At 50.6% G+C, this 22,073-nt stretch overlaps 1 protein-coding gene across 1 annotated transcript in view; it reads right to left on the bottom strand.

The window, feature by feature from the left end:
- The window catches only part of SRCIN1 (SRC kinase signaling inhibitor 1), a 205,837-nt gene that overhangs the window by 37,909 nt on the left and 145,855 nt on the right, over nucleotides 1-22,073 (bottom strand). The window contains exons 4-5 of the mRNA XM_059727015.1: nucleotides 1,894-2,086; nucleotides 235-433 (exon numbers count right to left, since the gene is read on the bottom strand). Coding sequence (XP_059582998.1) covers nucleotides 235-433; nucleotides 1,894-2,086 — 392 coding nt within the window. The remainder of the gene's footprint in view (nucleotides 1-234; nucleotides 434-1,893; nucleotides 2,087-22,073) is intronic.

The following is a 22,073-nucleotide window of genomic DNA, read 5'->3' as shown; positions in this document are numbered from 1 at the left end:
ACTGGGGCACCTTGTCAGAAAGCAGGGTAGATATGAACCTTTACAGACTAACTTCCTTATGCCAGCTGGTGCAGCCTGGGGAACTTCTGGGCCCAACTGTACTAGGATCCAGGTACAACTTTTGACTGGGGCAAGGGGAAAACCTGAGCTGGATTTCAAAGTACACTGGGGATAGAAACGCTGCCTACACCCCACAAGCAGGGGGCCTAGGTGTTCCTTTCCCCATGCCCTCACCTGACATCCTCCAGCTCGTAGAAGACGTTGCGTGACTCATCCTTGATCAGGATGGCTGTGTTGGGTGACTTCAGCATCCCCATTGTGAGCTTCTGGGGAAACATGTGGACGATGAGAGCATGCAGGGTGTCCATGCTGCTAATCTCGTGGGTAATATGCACACGCCGCGTCTCATCCCCAAACTGGAGGAAGAGGACCCCTGGAAACAGAGCAAGAAGAAAGGGGGAAGAGGGAAAATGCTGCTTAGAGAGGGCATGGACTTGCTAACTCAGGGGTAAGACTATCAGTCTTGGGGTCAGAAGACCTGGGGTCTAGCCCCAGCTGTGCTGTATGACTAGGGGTGAGGCTCTATGCCTCATGGTACCTGTCCAGACCTATGCCAGAAAAACACTGCTGGGTCCAGGGAAGAGCTACGTCACTTAGGGCATTTTTACACGTGCTCGGGGGGGGGGGGGGGTGCTTTAATTAGAGTGGCTTCAAGAGTCACTCTAATTAGAGTGCTGCAGCATCTCGCATATCAGTGTCCCTGTGCTTCATAATGGCAGCAGGGGCGCTTTAACTAAGGCTCATTGAACAAGTTTTAGTTACAGTGCCCCTGCTGCCATTTTAAAGTGAGGGGACACTGATACACGAGATCCGGAGGCTGGCGGGAGCACACTAATTAGCATGTTCCAGCAGACTCGATTAATCAAGTGTTTCAACATGCTGTAATTACAGCGCACATATACATCAACCCCATATTTTCAGGTTCAGTTTTTAGAAAAATTGGCTCTTTCCCTGAGCATTAGTCAATAACTACATATAAATACCCCAAACTGCTATTGCGCTTACAAAACCCCATAGGAGAATCAAATAACCAAGGCAAAATAACCAGGCTAATAACCAGGGCCCAAAGGGTTAAAGGCACTAAAAGTACTAAAATGAAAACTGCACTGAAAATATTTCTGACTGGACATTTTCACTGCATGCACACAAATACTGTGAGTAGCAAAGTCATGACCACAGTGTGACTTTTACAATTCCTTAGAGAGAAAAAGATTTAAAATCAGAACAATACAGTATATGTATGTAAGTGTGTGCATTCACACATATATGTGTATGATACATTACATTTGTGTGTGCACATACGTGTGTGTGGGAGGAGCTGTTTGTATATGTACATTTTTATTATGTGTGCAAGCATGTATAATTATGTATATAAATACACATACGTATGCATCATGTATATGTGTATAAATCAATAAGTGCATATGTCACTCAGCAAGTAAGGAATGGTGACTAGGCTTCACTGCAAATTCCTACCTGTATATATAAATGCATATGTTTATAGTATGTGTGTGTGTATACATATATGTATAAATATATATATAGACACACACACACACACTGTGTACACATACATGTATATACACATCTGTAGGTATGTGTAGGTATGCACACACACTGATGCTCATCGGCCTCCCAAGAACAGGAAGGAGATCACTGCACCTAAAGGAGTTACTCCTTTAATCACTAGAAGTAGCAGGCTGTTGTATTCACTTGAGCCAACCATTAGAGGGAGACATAATCACACAAAGCAAGCTTAACTGCTTAATTAATAAATTCTGCAAAGTGGGGCTCCTGTTGCAAAGGTTAAATCAATTTCAGAGCCATGGGTACCTGGTGACCGCAACTTAGTCTGGCTGGTGGAACGGGACAAAGGCAAGCTCTGGCGGAAACGATTCATCCTGTTGAATCCTATGGGCAGCTCAGCTTCAGACATGGTTTCCAGGGACTCAGCTGAAGCAAAGGAGAGTTTGGCTTGGTCGGCCAGGCCAGGCTGGGAGCCCTGGGAGTGCCGGGAGCTTCTTGTCTGCAAAGGAAGAGACAAGAGGTTACAGGGAGGCCAAAGTGGGGAGTACACCACTTCTGGACTCTCAGCCACCCACAGCAGTGATGTGCCAAGGGGAAAAGGCCTCCTTGAAGAGACCAGGAAGTATCAGTGCCGATGCAACAATAGAGATCTATGGCTGGGACCTAGTCTAATGACCTTGGGGGCTTAGTTCCAGCTCCCCGCTACTGAGTCCATAATGTGCCGTCTTTCAAACTCCGTGCCACGCTACTATTTCAGTCTAAGGAAACCTTGATCTCCTGTATGAAGCATTCACAACCGTACTGTGTGCTCCTTTGCCTCTTATAACTGCTCCCTCTCTGCTGTGCTAGTGGGCACCCTGCATTTCAAAGCCTCCCCTTGCCACACTGAGCTCCTTTGAGTTCTTCTACCATGAGCCTGCTTCAGACAGAGAGGAGAAGAGATGATTGGCAGCAGAACCCAGGGCTTTAGCACCCACTCTGGAGTAACCTTAGCAATTAAAGGAGGAGAGACATCCATTACACCAATGAACCAGCTCCTGGGAAACATAAATGCCCAGGTTATTCTGGAAGCAAAGCAGCGCTGAGGTTTATGGCTGCATGAGGTAAAGCAAAGTAATGGGTTCGGGTTTACAGCAGTAAAAATTTAATATGCCAGGAGTCCAATTTCACATGGTCAAACATATATCCACAAAATAAAGGCTCAGACGGCAGATGGGGGCTTTCGGCACAAACATCTGTAAGCCCTGTATGTGAGATATACATATTTAATAGGAAAAGAGTGAAGACGGTCCATGCTTCGCATGAGTCAATGGATTTTATACCCCACATTAATCCCATGGAAAGAAATATGCACACCCTAGGAATATATTGATCCCAGACACACAAGAGTCTGTCTGGAAGCCAAGGGCCTGCTTTGCAGAGGCACTAATTGCCTATGGCTGCATGTGAATGCACTGAGAGCAGCAGCACCTCTGGAAGCAGGGCTGGGGTGAATGCAGAGGAAGCTTGCCTGTAAGTGTCTGTCCAGATCTGAGAATGGACTGCCATCCCTGTTTGGTTCACACTCTGTGAACATGGGTCAAGGCAGTGCCAAAAGGGTCTGCCTGAGATGATGCACCTTTGTAGTAGGCAGAGGCATAACAAGGCAGCTGGGTGCCTGGAGCAGTGGCAGTGCAGCAACTCCTGGCTGGTGGGGCTGCCAGCACAGATGCATGGCTGGGACAGCAGCTGTTATTTTTCTCCCTCCCCCCCCACCCCACAGGTCAGTACCTGGGGCTACTGCCCTGGTTGCCCTGCCTTAGTTATATTACTGGTGACAGGCACTGGGCAGACCTGGCATCTGATATAGGTTCTGTCCAGAACAGCCTACAAGCAGGTGTCTCTGGCTGGGCATCCTGAAGCATGTCAGTCTTCTGAAGCTTATGTGACATGGTCAAGTGAGGCCTGGAACTCAGAAGTCCTGCTCCAACCATCCATGCCATGAGCCACATCCCACGGCCACCTGTGCCCAATCCAGTACTGGATGAGTCCCCAGGTTGCTTCACCTGGGAGGAAACAGCGGCCTGTGCAGCCCCAGGAGTGCAGGGCTGGATTTGAAAGGGAAGCCATATTCAAAGCTGACAAATCAAATGCAGAGAACAAACAGCCCCTGGGGTGCAGGAGAGGGGCTGGAGTGGGGACAGCAGCTCTATTTTAAGACCAAAAAGAAAAATCAATCTGGTACAATAACAGCCATCATCGCCACTTAAATTAGGCACTAATTGGAGCCTTTCATTAGTCCTGTGGGGTGTGGGGGATTTTTTTTGGGGGGTGAAAATCTTCTCTCCCTGAATAATTGCTGGAAAATTGGCTGCCTTCTTTTTCTTTTTTAAAGGCATGTTTGGCACATGGATCTTTCCATTCTAGACACAGAGAAAGGAGGTTTCTCTCCTCTCAAAGCCTGGTCCTCCCTACAGGAGCAGTGTTGGAACTGAAGGGCAATGGTCAAAGCCTGCAGTAGTGATGGGAGTCATTCCCTATGGACTTTGGATCTGAGCCCCAGACACTTGCCCTGGGTAAAAGGAGATTTAGATGAACCAACTGGGACTGTAAGTGTGCCAGTTGTTGAGTGCAACACTGGGGTCTTGGGGAAGAGTCTCAAGGCTCAGTTGGCTTTTGGGCATCTGTGGACCTGTCATCCCACACCCCATGGAGTTGAGTGTTAGATGTACTACCATCAGAGGTAGCATGTATTAGCTGCTCAGGAGCTGATATACACACAGGAAGATACCATCTGTAATCAGGGTGGGACAGACTGCGTGACGGCTTCAGACAGAGATGCCCATTTGTCTCTGTGAGTGAGAGGGCTAATAACTCACCAGAGACAAAGTCAGGAATGACTTGTTAGTCTATTTGTCATGCGTAAAGACAAATGCTGCTCTGGCCTCAGTCAGAATGCACACACACAGGCATGCACACACAATCATCCCCACGTATATGCCTACACTTGTGTATGTGTGTACAAACATGCAGATGTGTGCACACACATGTGTCCTCATACATATATGCACAATGCATATATGTACACATGTGAATACATGCAGACCCATGCAAATACTCACATGCATGTGTGCAAACACCTACATATGCACAAACATGCATATATACACACAAACAGGTGCACACACACAAACATGCACACATACCTATACACATACAAACACACAAGCAGTGGCAGCAATTGATGAGAACCCTCTCACTCAAGCACACACATACACATGCACATAAATGGGCACAGACGCCTACACTTAGGTAGACACATAAACATGCATATGCATGTAAATACAATCAACTCTGCACACATGCGCACACAGACAAGCACACCTGCACAGGCACACATGCACATGCTACTGTTGGGGCCTGCCTAATCCCTGGCTGCTCAGAGACAGGTGGGCAAGCGTGACTGAAGCAGCAGACTTGCGAGTACAGCTCTTTATTTCTTGCATAAGACACTAACTTCACAGCCCTTTCTCCCGCCTGCCCTTTAAGTGCCATGAGCACGATTTTCCACAGTGAATGCAGCAGGCAGTAAATCAGTTCCACGCTCAGGGGCATTTCAGACCTGCTCTGCACTGGTGCCCATGACGACCCAAGCACGTGTCGGTGGGGAATCAGGACCTTCATATTCTATTCCAAAGCCTATTCTATTTGAAAAGCAAACAAAGGTGATGTTTCCAGGTGAGGAAAGTAAGAAAACAATAAAGGCTAAAGGGAAAGGGATGCTCATCCTGCAGTTAGCATAGTAGACTGAGAGGATGGCCCCCTCCTTTATTTTCCTGTCCTTCTGCCACTGACTTCCTTTATGACCCTGGTTAAATCACTTAGGCTGTATCTATGCTGCTCTCACATGCACACCCTACCTGCCTGCTCCTGCTTGCAGGCCCTAAGCTCAGAAATTGGCAATGAAGCCACAATGGGACCCCCAGCATTAGTGTGGCTATGGGGGGCGGGGGGGGTGGGGGGCACTGAGGAGCATCATCAATTCCCCATTTCTGGGCCTGGCATGTACACACAGGACCTGGTGGATGGATGTGCCCAGCTGTGACACTCCGTGGACATGCTGGGCACATGCCATGGACACAGCCTGAATCACTCTGCACCCCAGTTTCAAACCTATGAACAGGAGTGATGTCACCCCTTTTCAAATTTGTCACCTGTCTGGAGCTCCCCTAGGCTGCAATTTCTGTGGGGCAGGGCTGGTCTGTGGCTCTGCCCATATATAGCACTTTGCATAATGAAACCCCACCACCCATCTCAGCTGGGCTCTCTGAGCAGTGTGATACAGATAGCAAGGCTTGGAGAAATGCATTGGATGCTGATCGCTTTCCAGCCGCAGACCTCAAAACGCCTCACAGAGGCACATGAGCTAAAGTCAGGTCCTTCTCAGCTTGGGGGGAGCTGCACTCTTCGTTTGCTCCCTTGTGATGGGAAACATCCTGCTACAATCCGTGGTAAAGACCCATTGAGCTGCTGTCAGAGCTGGGCCTAGACCCAGTCAGGTTTGTAATGTATCTGAAGCCAAAAGCTGGAAGGGGCCTCCTGGGCCTTGGAGTCTAGCCCATGTGTCCACAGGCACCTTCTCAAATTACTAGCCCTAACCTCTGAGAGTCATCGGAGCCCTATACAGCCCATAAGGCCTCCCATTAACATGTCCCCTCTTCCCTCTCCCCACATTCTCCCCTGCAGGCATTCCTCATCCTGCTCCTTTTTCTTCCCATCCCTTCCTCTTCTCCTGCCTCCAGTCTTCTGCAAAGCAAACACAACTCTGAGCTGCACTTTCAAGCCGTGGAAACTTGGAGAAGGTTTTGAGACACATTTGCTCAGCAGTACGGATGGAGTTAAATGTCCTGCCCAGTCATTTGCTTGTTTTGTGTGGAGGGTGAAAAAAATCGAAATTCCAAAAATGATTTTAGCTGAGGGTAAGGGGTAGAATCTCTCCCTATCTCAGTCGATATCTGCATCCTCACGCACACATAAGATTCCTTAGCAGAGTGATCGTGGTTGCCATGCTACCCTCTTGGTTGCTAAGGGTTTCAGCATGTGCGCCGTGCAAGTGTTTAGCTCGATGTGCTCCCAAAATGAATCGAGATGTTTCCCTCTGGAAAAGGCATCGCTTGATGTGGTGGGGAGCGGGGAAGGGAGCTTCCCAAGGAGGGCCAGGATTTATTCATCACCCAAAGAAGCTAACTGCAGCACCAGCTTGAAACAAATAAAAACAGGAGCATGGGAATGGATAGATTTGGGGCTTGAGGGGAGTGTGAGGATCTGATGTGAGCCAGGTAGCTGCCCTTCATCCAATGGCATTGCAATGGGACAGCCACACTACCACTAGTCATTCAAAAGACTAAGTGCAATATTCCCCAACTCCTCTCATTGAAGAGGAGCTCTGCAGCAGCATCCTTCCCACTTGCATTTTACTGCACAGCTGGACAAATGCTGCCAGCTCCCTACCTGCACAGGGGGGACCAGTCTGTTGGTTCAGGTGCTGGTATGGCCCCCAGGTAACCTGGCTTCTGTCCCTTGCTTCACACAGGGTAGGAATGAAGGGGTGACTGTAGCATGTGCTAGCCCATCCCTGCTGGCTGCCATAGGCTACAGTAGTACTGAAGACAATGAACCATGGTAGGCTGTATGAGCTAGCGACCACCGTACAGATTTTCCAGGACTCTGGTATAAACTGGGGTTGCTAGTCCATGACAAAGCCTGTGCTTCTGCATCTTCACTGCTGCTGTTTCCTGAGCTGGCTGGAGAAACCCAACACAGATATGCTACATGCATTTGTAACAGGGATATCTGTCCCTTTAAGAAGGAACAGTCAGCCTTATTGAGAGATCCCAGCTGCTGTTGCTGAGTTCTCTCAACAGGGCCGATTGTTCCCTCTTACATCTCCTTCTCCCCAAGAGTGGAGTCCACCATCCACTCTTCCAGATCTAACCCTCCTCCTTCCTGGGAGAAATACTCAACATTGCCATGTGTAGCCCCTGGCTGATGGTGGGTATTGAAGGATTAGGGTTGCAGTGGCAGGTACCAATGCTTCAGTCTGTGGTTGGCTTCTTGCGACCATATTAAAGTAGCACGATTTGTTACAAGAGTAAAGGGGGCTCCAAGGAGGTACTATCAGAGGGCCTTGATTGTCTACTTTATGGCAATACACTCCTTCTCAATTATGGAGTATTTCTACTGCAGGGGAAAGAGCGTTTGACTCATACAGAACTGGGTATTCTCCATCCTCAAAGTCCCAAGGCCTCACTCCAAAGCATCTGTGTAAAATAAATTTGTGGCTAAAGTCCAGACTGTGCAGCACCAGCATAGTATGCAGTATCTGTTTTATCTCTGCAAAGGCCTTGGCACATGCTGCAAACCACTGCACAGCTCTGGGTGCTGTTTTGAGCAGTTTGTACATTAGTGTGGCAATAACTAATGAGAACTGTGGGATAAAGTGCCAATAATTAATAACACACCAATCCCAAGAAGGACTTTAGCTGTCTGTTTGTCTTGGGTACAGGGGACTCTACCAAAGCCTTCACCTTGTCAATGTGGGGTCTGATCTCCCCATTGCCTAGTACATACTCCAGATAGTTAGTTTCCTGACAGCCAAGATGGAATCTTGCTGTATTTGCCATTAAGCCTGTGGCCTAAAGTGACAATAGCATTGCCCTGACCCACTGAAGATGTTCCTTCTAGGTACTAGTGAACACTACCACATCATTGAGATAGGACACGTCATACTCTTGCTGTGGCTGAAATACATTATTCATTAACTGCTGGAATACAGTGGGGGCACCATGGAGACATAAGGGGAGGGTTTTCACCTGGTAGAGACCATTGCCAGTATCCCTTTGTTAAATCCAAGGTTGATATATATTTGGCTGTCCCCAGCTGTTGTAACAATTAATTGACCCAGGGTCTCTGGTAGGCATCAAACTTCGACACTGCATTCAGATTACGAAAATCATTGCGAAAAACAGATCATCTTATTTGGTTTAGAAACTAACTCAATTAGGCTGCACCATTAACTTGATGACTCCTCAATCACCACCATATCTAGCATGCTCTTCACTTCCTTCTTTGCCATCTCCTGGAGTCACCTGGGCATTCAGAAGAACCCCTTTTGGATGGGCCATCTTGGTTTCAGGATGATCCTACGATTAATCAAGGTGGTTTTGAGTGGGTGCCCTTTTAAAGGAATCCATACTTCTTGTAGTAGTTGAGACATAAAGACTGTGCCTGCTCTGCTAATATTTCCTGTGGGAGGCCCACGTGTGAAAAGATTTTCTGTGGACACTGCGCCGAGATGTTATGGATCGCTACCGCCTCCAGGTACTGGGTAGCATCATCCAGGAGCACAGCGATAAAATGCAACTCACTTGTCCTATGATATCTACCCAACTCGCTGAAAGAGAATGCCAACCAGTGGTAGAGGCACCAGGGGCACTCAATGCCTGGGGCATGAGGTCACCAATTGGCACTCAGGGCATGATGTGCCTGTAATGTCTTTGTCCTGACAAATCATGGGACAAGAGACTGGTGAGTATGCCTTCTTATGTTTTCTCCTAGGGTCTCACCACTCCTAGGGTCTCATCAGCAATATCTAGCAAAAGTGCTCCAGGGATATCACCTCTGCTATCTCTGTGGCTGAGCAGGACTCAGGTTTCAAGCACTGCCTATACCAGTCCTTGAAGTGCTGAAAAACCACTCAGGGCTGGAACCTGAGTTAAATGGCTCTTCACAGAACCGGTGCTGGGATGCCTCTTTCATGTGCTCCAGGTGGTCTGATATGTGTCATCATATCATAATCCCATAACTCTTCAGCTAGTCCAGTATGCTGCCTATGCTTCCCCCACTAAGGAGTTAGCTCCGTAGCCCACTGCTTCTGGGACCACTGGCATATTCTGGCTACCTGCTCCAGAAAGGCCTCAATCATCATCCCGCCCCGTCTTTGTAAGGGCTTCACCCCATTCTGTTTGGGCTACAGAAGTAGCACCCATCTGTGAGCTGGGCTTCTCCTGGTCTGGTAGCCAAAGCATAAAGTGCTGCTGCTCCTCCTGTTGAAAGTGCTGCTGTCAAAGCTGCTGTTGTTGGTTTAGCCCCCTCCAGGCATTTCAGCAAGGCTTCAGTATCCATTTCAGTTGCTGGCAGAGGCTCTACAACCTGTAAACAGGCTGCCTAGTGGGTTTCCATGAGCAGGTTTTGTTCCCTGAAGAGCTCTGTGGCCAGTCCTCCCAAATAATGCATAGTATCTGAGCAGCAAATAAAACCAGTCCCTTCTGCCCTGTTCCAGGCACGGGGATGAGAGTCTTTTGGCTCTGACCCCAGCACATTGGCCTGGCCTCTCCTTGTGCTCACAGCTCACCTCCTGCTTTCAAACTCTTCCCTTTCTGTTTGCTGCCTTTCTGCTCCCTCCCCTGGAGTTGTAACCTCCCAGGGGGGCATTCCCTCATTATCCAAATACCCAGAAGCTGGGAGCTCTCAACAAGGCTGACTGTTCCCTCTTAAAGGGACAGATTGCTCTGTTACAGCACTGTTATCATGCCCTCATTCAGCTGTGTAGACACACCCTTGCTCTCCCTCTGTGCCACAGCACTGAAGCAAATGTGAACAAACAGGTGGAGAAACTGAGGCATAAAGATGAAGTAACTTGCCTGGGTTTGTACAGAATCTGTAGTAGAGGCAAAACTGAAGCTGGATCTCATGACCCCCATCACGGTGCCCTAACCATAAACCCATCCTTTCTCTCCGGCAAGAGAATAAGCAGAGAACTGTCTGGTTCCACCTCCAAAAGGTGGTCAATTAGCCTTGCACTTAGTCCAAGCAGGACACAGGGCTGGGGTAAGAGGAAACATCAGTACTCCCTGAGCTCTGCATGAAATGAGTATTCCACTGCAGATCCATAGAGAAACTGACTTTGGCATTTCCCCTTATGAGCAAGGCTAAGAGCTGAGACCCTTTCCAGGGAAAAGCCAGAGCTGCGTGCTGTGGCATGGGGAGCGTGTGGCCTCCCACCCACCCATCAGATCCCATGTGTGAGCTAACAAAATGGACAGCCAGCAGCTTGTCTCCCTGTGCAAGCTGCTGCCACCACTTGAATTGAAAAATGAAGGCGTGTTCTGCCTGTTATAGCTGGCAATGGCCGCTCCGTCCTTGACCTCCAATGGACCATTAACAAGCTTTCGCAGAGAGAATGGTTTTTTATGACTCTGACTCGCTAATGACTTATCCTGCTTTCAGATAATATGTTAACTGACAACTCAACCTCCCACACATCCTGGCTCCACTCCTGCCCCCCAGCTGAGGTACTAACACTGCACTGTCCCTGTTGGCCAACACTCTTGCTAGAGGCTGGATTATCTCCTCTTCCTGCCCTGCTCACAACAACTGCTACCTGTTTTTGAGTAGATGGGACTTAGCCACATTCCTGAAGCAGTCAAACAGCCTTGGGCCCATCCAAGCCTTTGGCATGGCTCTAGGCAGAAGGCAAGGAAGAGGTGCACCTTATAGCCTAGCTGCTCACAGATGCATAAGCTTTCATAGGCAGCAGCCTACTTTGTCAAATATTATGAATGGACTTCATATGCATTATTCAATTAATCATTATTAAAGTACAGTCTCTTCCACAGCACTGTGTTGTATCTGGTAGCCCTTTCCTGACCTTGCTGAAATCAATAAATATTTATATGGCAGGACACAGGCTGGCACCCACAACTTGTAGGGGTGGGATGCCCTGATGTCTCTGTAGCTGCCATGTCATTAAAGCCTGAAGCAGATGCCACTAAAGCCTGCTGCTGCACACCTGTCCACCTCCCCAGTTTGTTAGAGACCTTCTTGCCTGGGCATGAATGACTGGTGCCTCCTGGATCTGGGGGGGCACCCGCAGAAGCCGCCAGTGGCAGCGACCCTGTCAGGGAGGGCACCAGCCCTACCGACAGCATCAGTGTTGGCCATCGGGGGGGCACCGGCCCCATCAGAGGGGGCACGTGCACCCCGGTGCACCCCTACCAGTTGCCTATGTGCCTGGGTATGTTCTTCAGGATGCAGTCAGCCACTCTCTCCTGCTCAAAGCCACAGTTTGGAGATGCAGTGAAGCTATCAGTGAAAGAGATGCAGCCATCTTAGAGCTGGAGAGAAAGGGAGTGGGGGATTGGCCCACTCTAAAATCAATGGTCAAAGGCCTGTTTCCATGGCTGGGTGCAGGAGGAGGTGCTCACTGTTCTGTAACTGGGTCCTGTCAGTGCCAGCTTGTAAATCTCAGCCATGCGCCTGACAGCAGCACAGAGCTGTCACTGGGGAACATCTCACTCTAGGAACAGCTGACTCCATGCTGTTTTCTAGCCTGTTTACCAGTGACCAGGGGAATGAGGTGAGCTGATTACAACAGGTCTCAGAGCTTCTGTTGGCATGGCACATGAAACCTTCAGGCCCCTTGCTGAACTCTGCCGGCAGCTGTGCACATAACCTCTGGGCAGAACCACAGTGATTCCAGGGCTCTGCATCCAGCTCAGCAGAGCAGCCCAAGGAAGAGGTAGAGGGTGATGCAGAAAAGCAAGGCCAGAAGATTCTTCTAGCCTGGTGGCCATGTGTGGGCGTCACATGTTGGTTCCTAGAGATGAGGGGCGGAGATAACCAGCATTGTGTCCAGCTGCCTTTGACTCCCCAACCCAAAGGAGCAGGGGTACAGTGACCATTGGGTCAGCTTTGGGTTGGCTTTCATCACTGACTAGGGCCTCAGGTTGAATTCACAGCTCTGGAATCACTGTGAGGCATCCTGAGTGCTCTGCTACCACACTCAGGTCAGCTGCCTACTACAATGGGGCTGTTCCAGACATCACTCCGCAGAACTGAGGTGCCTCACGGCTGAGTATTGCTGGGAGAGGCTGGGAACATGTGCTTTCTCTCTGAAAGAGCATTATTCAGACACAGAGGCACTATGACCTGATCATGGGGCTGGGGACTACAGAGATAGCGACCCTGCTGCTGGCCTTGGGCACATCACTTCATCTGTGCTTTGAGAGGTCCGTTTCAAGGTCAGAAGGGAGCATTCTGATTGTCTAGTCAGATCTCCTGTTTAACCCAGACCAGGATCCCAAAGGCTGAGACTGTCATGCATGGGAACATGCCATGATCATAATACCCTGGAATCTAGAGAGCTGCTTTCATCCCAAAGGGCTTATCCGCCTACCAGCCATACAGTGAAGGTATCAGTGTCTGTGCTATCGGAACTCGGCTCCTATTTATACTTCTATCACCCCGCTTACATGGGAACTCACACAGCGTGGCTCTCAGTGCAGGAAGGGGAGAGAATTACAGAGGGAATGGTGGGCAAGAAAATTCAATTCCAGCCCCCAGTGGAAATCAGGACCAAACTTTGGGTCTACCCCAAAGAAAAGGGCAAGGGCGGTTGGGGTGACGTCCATCCCAGTGCGCAAGTCTACCATGTTGGTTACCTCCTGCCTAACTATGAAGGGTTAAGGATGAGTTCTGCAGTGTGATGGCATGATGCTACATTAGCAGGGTTTCCCCCTTTCTCTCAGTGCCTGCCATGAAGCCTTTCAGAGGGATAAGCCCTACCCATCTGAAGATGTGGCCCCGATCAATTGTGCGTGCTGCAGCTTGCAGAGAACCTGGCCCTAAGTGGCTGCACAAGGTTAGATGCCTCAGCTTCTGGTACCCCACTGACAAGTGCAGCAGACCACCCCTGCTCTTGCTGACTGCATGCCACTGCAAGGACCACCCCGGCTCTTGCTGACTGCATGCCACTGCAGGGTTAACAGCCTTCCCACCATCCTGCTGCAAGCCTGTGTCAGGCAGGTGGTTGTGCTGAGGGTGCATTTATACCACAGCGATGACATATCGTGAGTGAGCAGCTCTGGGGACGGAGCCATGGGGCCGTGGCGATGTGAATACCAAAAGGACTCACAGGGAAGGAAAGAAAGCACAATCCAGGGCTGCCTGACACTCCACCATGACCCCCAGGGAAAGAAAGCAGCCATCTAATTAACCCCTAGCACACCACTTCTCCCAGGAAGAGCCACAGCCCCCTGCCCCCCAGCACCACAACAAAGGCAAGGCCTGGCTTTGAGGCTCTAATGAAGGACTGGAGGAGGATGGCAAGGGCCTGGAATTCACCACAAAGCAGAAAGCGCGGCTTGTTTGATCAAGGCTACCAGTCAGCTACTGTTCGTGAGCCTCTGACACCAGCTGCGGAGCTGGAAAGAAACCCAAGCAGTGAGCAATATCTGGGAGAGTAGGCTGATGTGTGTGTGTGTGGGGGGGGAGGTTTCTCTAACAGGCACCAAGGTCAGGGAGATTACAGCCTGTGACAGGGGAGGAAAGGCAGGCTGGGCATGGGGCTGCTGGGCTAAATGAATGCTCCAGATGGCCTCCTTGGTAAGGGGCCAGGGGCATGGCAGCTGCTGGGGACTGGGGGCAAATCCACATGGCCTGCAGGTGGTTTGGGGCAAGGGAGAGCAAGAGAAAGGAAGTGAGGGGGAGGCCAGGAGAGAAAGGGAGAGGAGCATGGAGAAAAGAATTTGTGAAAACAGGAAGGTACAAGTAATAGAAGCAGAAGACAAATGCACTCTTTGAGCAGGGCATGAGCCAGCCCAGGCAGATCAGAGAGCGGAGAGGGAAGGGCAGCCCACCAGGGCCGTGCCCTGGGAGAGGGTGCTGGGAAGCCAAGCCAACTGCTCCACCTGTAGCCTGGCCCCTGAGTGCCCAGTACAGCTTACGGGCTTCCTACCACCGCCCCTGGCAGCCAAGATGGTTGCAAAGTAAATGACTACACTGCTGGATGGTGGGTGAACCCTCAGGCAGGCAGGCAGAGAGGCAAATGGCAGGCAGACCAGGCAGGCACTGCCTGTGATTTTGGTCCCAGTCATGGACAGCTTGTACCCAATGTTGGGTTTTTCCCTTGGGTTGACAGGAAGAGACTGGATATAGTCATGGTGCAAAGGCCCTCCAGGTGCAGGGTGGAGATATAGGAGCCCCTCTCTCCCACAAGCTGTCATGGGGACAGCTACTTTCATGGACAGGGACTGAAGAGCCAAGCCTCCTGTCCCCTCACCAAGCACCTGGCTTTGTCCTAGTGTCCATGGAAGGAGGAGCAATTGCCATCCCCACACCTTTGGGCCTCCTGTTTCTTACCCTGCTGCAGGACTCAAGAAGGCAGGAGCCCTTGCTGCTTCCCTTCTGGAAGACAGCCCAACCTACTGGCTAGAGCACTGCCTTGGCCCCCCAGGACACCTGGGTGTTCCTGGCCTGCTAGGTGACCTTGGGAGGAGTCCCCCTCCACTTCCGTGCCCCAAGTGCTCCATCTCTGATCATGCAATGGCAGAATGTGCCTGAAGACTGGCAGACAAGGAGCTCTTCCTATGATCCAGGTGTTATCAGAGTGATTAATGCTGTGCTTGCAAGGTGCCCAGCCCCCTCCCTTCACCCCACAAGCTGGTGTCACCACCATCTGCTGGCATCACCCCTCTGCACATGGTGCTGCACATGCTTTTCTCACTGAGGGACCAGTGTGTGATGCCAAAAGCACGTCTTCTGCTCTCTCCTGACACCCGCTGTGGCCCAGGTGAAAGCGTATGGGGCACCTCCCTTCTTCCAGACTGCAACCCTTTTTTGTATGTGCTTGTTTTACAGCTAAAAAAGAAAAAACAATAAGGTCATTCTGCACTGGTCCGGTCCTGTAGGGAGCATACCAGGAAAGCCAAGGCTGCAACTGAACTCCAACTAGCTTTGAGCATCAAGGACAATAAAAAGTCCTTTTTCAGATATGTGGGAAGCCGGAGGAAAAGCAGGGGCAACGTTGGACCCCTGCTGAACCAGATGGGGCAACTGACAACTGACGCCCAGGAAAAAGCCAACCTATTAAATAGGTACTTTGCGTCGGTCTTTCATCAGTCCCATGGGACGCCCATGCCCGCTACGGGACAGGGAAGTCCGGGTGAGGGTGATCCCCTGCCCTCCATTGATGCTGACTTCGTGAAGGAACATCTTGAGAAGCTGGATACCTTCAAGTCAGCTGGCCCTGACAATCTTCACCCCAGGGTACTCAAGGAGCTGGCGAGCATCATAGCCCAGCCTCTAGCACGGATCTTTGAAAACGCTTGGCGCTCTGGTGTAGTGCCCGAAGTCTGGAAGGCCAATGTGGTGCTTATCTTCAAGAAAGGGAGGAAAGTGGATCCGGCTAACTATAGGCCCATTAGCCTGACTTCTATCCCGGGGAAGATCTTAGAAAAGTTTATTAAAGACGCCATCCTTAATGGACTGGCCGACACCAACATCTTAAGGGATAGCCAGCACGGGTTTGTTGCGGGTAGGTCTTGCTTGACCAATCTCATTTCCTTCTATGACCAGGTGACCTATCACCTGGACAAGGGAGAAGAGATCGATGTCATATATCTTGACTTCAAAAAAGCCTTTGATCTGGTTTCCCATGATCACCTCTTGGAGAAACTGGCCAGTTGTCGCCTTGGGTCCTCCACGATCCACTGGCTGGAAAATTGGCCCCGTGGTCGGACCCAGAGGGTAGTAATTGATGGAAGTCACTCATCGTGGTGTCCTGTGACCAGTGGGGTCCCCCAAGGCTCTGTCCTTGGACCCATACTGTTCAACATCTTCATTAATGATGTGGACACTGGAGTCAGAAGCGGACTGGCCAAGTTCGCCGATGACACCAAACTTTGGGGCAAAGCATCCACACCAGAAGACAGGCAGGTGATCCAGGCTGACTTGGACAGACTCAGCAAGTGGGCGGATGAGAATCTGATGGTGTTCAACGCCGATAAATGCAAGGTTCTCCACCTTGGGAAAAAAAACCCGCAGCATCCTTATAGGCTCGGCAGTGCTATGTTGACTAGCACTATGCAAGAAAGAGATTTTGGGGTCATCATTGACCACAAGATGAACATGAGCCTGCAATGCGATGCTGCAGCTAGTAAAGCGACCAAAACGCTGGCTTGCATCCATAGATGCTTCTCAAGCAAATCCCGGGACGTCATTCTCCCCTTGTACTCAGCCTTAGTGAGGCTGCAGCTGGAGTACTGCGTCCAGTTTTGGGCTCCACAATTCAAAAAGGATGTGGAGAAGCTTGAGAGAGTCCAGAGAAGAGCCACGCGCATGATCAGAGGTCAGGGAAGCAGACCCTACGATGACAGGCTGAGAGCCCTGGGGCTCTTTAGCCTGGAAAAGCGCAGGCTCAGGGGTGATCTGATGGTCACCTACAAGTTTATCAGGGGTGACCACCAGTATCTGGGGGAATGTTTGTTCACCAGAGCGCCCCAAGGGATGACAACTAGGTTGAATGGGCACAAACTACTACAAGACCGTTTCAGGCTGGACATAAGGAAGAATTTTTTTACTGTCCGAGCCCCCAAGGTCTGGAACAGCCTGCCACCGGAGGTGGTTCAAGCGCCTACATTGAACACCTTCAAGAGCAAACTGGATGCTTATCTTGCTGGGATCCTATGACCCCAGCTGACTTCCTGCCCTTTGGGCAGGGGGCTGGACTTGATGATCTTCCGAGGTCCCTTCCAGCCCTAATGTCTATGAAGTCTACGAAGTCTATGAAGCTGTTTGTTCCCTTCCAGCTATGTCTGCCTCATTGCAACAACACCTCTGGTTCTTCCCCTGGCACAGCCCAGCACCATTCCTCACACCTCCAGAAAATGGGAAAAATGCAGCATGACCCCAGAGCTGTGGTACTGTTATGGCATTCAGGAGATAGAAGCGCCATTCCCTGCTCTGCTACTGATCTACTAGGTGACCCTGGGCAGGTCATTTTGCTTCCCTGTCAGCTTTGTTGATTTGCATTGTGAAGTTGTCTGAGCAGAGCCTACCTCTGTTCATGTGTAAGCCTTGCACAGCATGGCCATGGTCTCAGTTGGGACTGGTAGTCACTGCTGTAACACCAACAGGAGCTCCAGATTGGAGAAGAGCAGCGGTGACATGCATCCTTGTCCAGTAGGCTGTTACTGACAGCAGTCAGTGCCAGGTGTCTTGGAAGGAGCAAGGCCTTCACGGTATCAGGTAGGGGCTCACCTGATCCTCCAACAGTGACTAAGATAAGCCTCTGACAGCCTCTTTCTTCTGCATCAGCAGTGATAGCTCTGGTTCGTCTTGTGGTCTGTGTCACTCTGTCAGGGTGTGGGGTTGGCAGAGAACACCCAAACTCTGTATCATGTATATGGCCCTGGACTCCTGGAGCGTGCTCACAACAGCCCTGGGAGGCAGGGAAATGTTACTGTCTTCATTCAACAGGCAGGGAACGGAGACAGAGAGAGAGACTGAGATCCCAACCCAGAGAGGTATTTAGACACCCAGTAACTTCAGTGGGAATTAGGCACTCAAATGCCTTTGAAGCTCTGGGCCTAAGTGACATGCCCAATGTCATATGGGAAGTCTGTGGCTTAGTATGGACACCCATCAGGGTCCTGCCCCCACCACTAGCCCAAGCTTCCTTTGCAACTCTGCTTGCTTTCCCAGGAAAGGTGCTGACCTGGGGGAGCAGGGTTGAGGCCTGCCAACCTTGGAACTTCCTTGACAGCCATTGGGGAACTGGAGCAGCAATTGCAATGAAGTGTAAACATGCCCTTCCCCAAGCCAGCTCTCCCTCAGCTCTCTGCCCAGGGACACTGGCTAACAAAGGGCCTGTGAAGCAGAGCAGGGAGGCACTCCCACACACACCTGTCCCGTGGAGGGGAAGAACTCTCCCACAGCCCCTCTGATCTGGGCTCAGCACCTGCAGCGACACTGGATTCAACACTGCTGAAAGGCTTATGTAAATGGGGCGGGGAATGAACTTTTGTCTTTTCTCTTCTCCAAGCTAAAAAAAGATACAATTAAGCAATTCTTTTAGCTTCCCAAACTTCCAACAATCCCTTTACTGTCAGCAAAGAAACAGCTTCATTATATCTGCCCTGCTAGATAAGGAAGGCTCTCTCTTGCCTCCGCCCTCCCCACTGCCCCTCCTTCCCTGCCTCATCTATCTATCTATCTATCTATCTATCTATCTATCTATCTATCTATCTATCTATCTATCCCTCCCACCTTCTCCTACATTTCCTCCTGCTCCTTAATCTGTGTCAGCCTGTTTACACTGGCCAACTTGGCGGTGTAACCTATTCAGTGCTCAAGGAGCAGAGATATCATCCCAAGCCACCTGAGGGGGCCTGCAGGGGAGTGGGGAGGGTGGAAGTCAGTGAGCTGGGATGCAATTTGGGGGGTAGGTAGGAAGAGGGATGGCTGATGGGGCTGTCCCTTCATTTAGGTACTCTGTATTTTGGTTTTGGACCATGCAAGAAATGAGGTAGACTGATGGGTGGATGTACAGGAACCCACCGCAGACAGATCCTTATGCACAGAGATGAGACCGACAGATAGGGGGATACTGGAGAATATACAGTGATCCTAGATAGCTAGATCACTATAGATAGATACTATCTTGTCACTCAGTTTTGACAAAATGTGCTGCTCACCAAGTGCCCCAGGGTGTATGAGTTACAGAGCACTGCTAAACACAAATAGCGCCAAACACACAGAAGATTAGAAGGCCAGATTCTATTCCACCTATTAGGCACGTAAGCGGACATAGGCACTAAGACTGTATTCCACCCTATTCGAGTCCCTGAAAAAAAAACTGACCCAAAAGGTGGGCAGCTCTTCCCCTTAAGGATAAGATGCTGGTGTGCTATGAAAGCACATACATCAATGGATTCTCAGGGTTTGAATTTCATGAATTCCCCTGGGTAGGATCCCAGGGCAATCTGGAATGCAACTGTTAGGTGAAGACCAGTCCCACTTAAGGAATCGGATTTTGCTGGACCCAGGGCAAGTTTTCTTCTCTCTCTCTCTCTCTCACACACACACACACACAGCCTTTGTGCTCTGTCTATGCATATTCCAGTGCTTGAGAATGAAATCTGCAACCAAACAAAAAAATACGAAAGTGCAACTATGTATACATGCACTCCTCATTCCCACCTTGATTTCCAGTCTCATTTCCAGTTTGCCCCTAGCCCTATAGATCCCAAACCCTAAGACCACCCTACTGTCTGCATGAAGAACCAGCAACACAGCTGCAAGTGATAATACGGACCTGCTTCTCACTCTGGCAAGGATAAGGCCTCTTCATGCTGGTGCCACAAACCTGCTCTGTCTCCAGGGTCACTCAGCCTCTCCCCAAAGGTGACGCTGGCATGAGGCAAGGCCCCCGAGATGGGTCTGCCGGCTGCATGAAGGCCGAGCGGTCGTGAGTTGGGAAAGCAGCTGTGGATGATGGCTGGAGCTGGCAGCCTGTGTGCCAGCAGCCCCAAACCTCCCCTTTTCACGCTCCATTCTGTCACATTTTGCAGAGATAATGGATTGGAATGCGTTCAAGGCAGCCGGGCTAGCAATAAATCGGCCCTATGTGGAAGCACAGGGCCCTTTAAAGATCCCAGCCAACAGCTCTGCTCCGTCAGCTGTCACCCAACAGACTTCAGCCTGGGATCACTTCTGTCTCCCCTGCAGGGCCATGGACCAGCATAACCCCAAACAGATCTGATCTGTCCTGGCTTTGGAAGCAGCCCGTGCAGACTGGGTGAGCCCAGGCAGGGCCCAGGCACAGTGATGAAACCAGTTATTGACTAAGCAAATAAAACCAAGGCTCCAGCTCCAAGTCAGATGCTGAGCTGGATTAATTCCCCATAATCCCTTTCTCATGAGTAAAGCCAGCATCTGACCATGGCCCCCAACTGGTGAGATACTGAGCACCTTCTGCTCAACAGGTGGGCATGAAACTCAGCCTCCCTGCTGGATTGAGGCCTTCTGGAGATGGTAAGAACATCTTTGCCTCTAGCTATGATGCAGGGAAGAGAGGAGAGGCTGATCTCTCTCACCTGTCACTGTTTGGAAACTTGATCCATGGGTAAATTACAAAGGAGTGGGTTAGCCGCCCAGCATCTGACCTCCCAAGAACCTGGAATCCAGGCAGGTGGCATGGCAAGGAGCTCTGTGGGAGTCATGATAGCCAAATGGCATGGCCTGGGTGCTTGAGACTGCAGGCCCTGTCATGAGTTCTATCACTGGCCAGCTGGTTCAGTTTAGCGAGGCCATCTCTCACACTGGGTCTCTGCACTGGAGCCCAATTTTGGTGGAGGCTCTTGGGACAAGCATCCTGCTCCAGAAAAACAAAGAATTATCCCATTAGAGCCTGGGCCTTTCTCTCACCAAGGCAAGCCTAGCAAGTAAAATGAAGGCTATGACCACACTGAAGCAGGAGGAGTGGTTGACGCAGAGGCAGGCATATATTCATGCCAGCGTTGTTCCAGATGGCATGGGCACTACAAGCAGTGAAACTGGGGTAGGAATGGCTTGAGCACAGGCTCTCCCAGTCTGCCGAGGCATGTGGGGACGTGCTTGGGTGGCTGACCTGCCTGGAAGTCCAGGCTGTTTTATCTCCACTGCTCTGGTTTCCTGAGCTAGCAAGGTGAAAGCTAGGGCAGCAATCATACCTCCAAGGTCTCAAGAGGGAACTGGCCCTGGCCCTGGTCCAGCTTGGCTCTGTTCAAACCTGCCAACTCCACTGAGATCTGGTAATGAAATGACTTCCTCCTCTGGTCCCCACATTCCTTTCATGTCTGTGCTTTCCCCTTGAGCTTTCTAGGGAGAAGCTCGGGTAGGAGGGTGGTTCCTGCCTTGCGAGACTGGATGCAGACGGGGCGAGACTGGATGCGGACAGGGCAGTGTTCTGCTCTGGCAGTGACCTGGCCTGCTCAGAGCTTCTCATCTGCTGCAACCCAATCTACCCTGAGACCACCAGAAATTAAACAGAGGCAAGGGGAAAGAGTGGCTCATTGGTCAGAGCAATAGCCTGCAACCAGGGAGACATGGGGTCAAGTCCCTCTGCTCTGCTGTAGATGCCTCCTGCCACCTTGGGCAAATCACTTGGCTTCTCTGTGCTTCAGCTCCCCATGTACAAATGCTGAGTTAATAGCCCTGCCTGTCTCAAAGGAGTGTTGGCGGGTGGGATCAGCACACTAAAGAGCAAGAGGCACTAGGCCACCTTGATTGATGGGTGCCTGCAAGCCTGGGCCAGGGGGCTCAGCACAGAATCCAGTACCCTGCCTGGCTCGAACATGAACTTCTGCAATTGGTTGTATCCCAACTCAGTGCCTGAGTTTCCCCATCTGCACCACAGAGCTGGTCAGGAGGTACAAAGTCCACGACTTCTGGGAAAACCATGGGAACAGCGAGGTGAGTGTTCGCACCCCTTTGCTTTAGAAGAGCAGCCCCCTGCCCTGCTTGAACTGCAACCCTATTTGTAGGGTCAGTGCAGATGGTGAGGCACAGCCCTACAGTTCTGATACCATCCTGCAGAGGGCAGCCGTGGCACACGGCTGCACTCTAGTCCAGGCCTGTAGGTTGTAGCCCTGTTGGTCTAAGGACATAGGCAGACAAGGTTCCTTGGG

This window comes from Alligator mississippiensis, chromosome 4, assembly GCF_030867095.1.
Source record: "Alligator mississippiensis isolate rAllMis1 chromosome 4, rAllMis1, whole genome shotgun sequence".
NCBI lineage: Eukaryota > Metazoa > Chordata > Crocodylia > Alligatoridae > Alligator > Alligator mississippiensis.
This window is presented reverse-complemented; position numbering and strand designations above follow the sequence as displayed.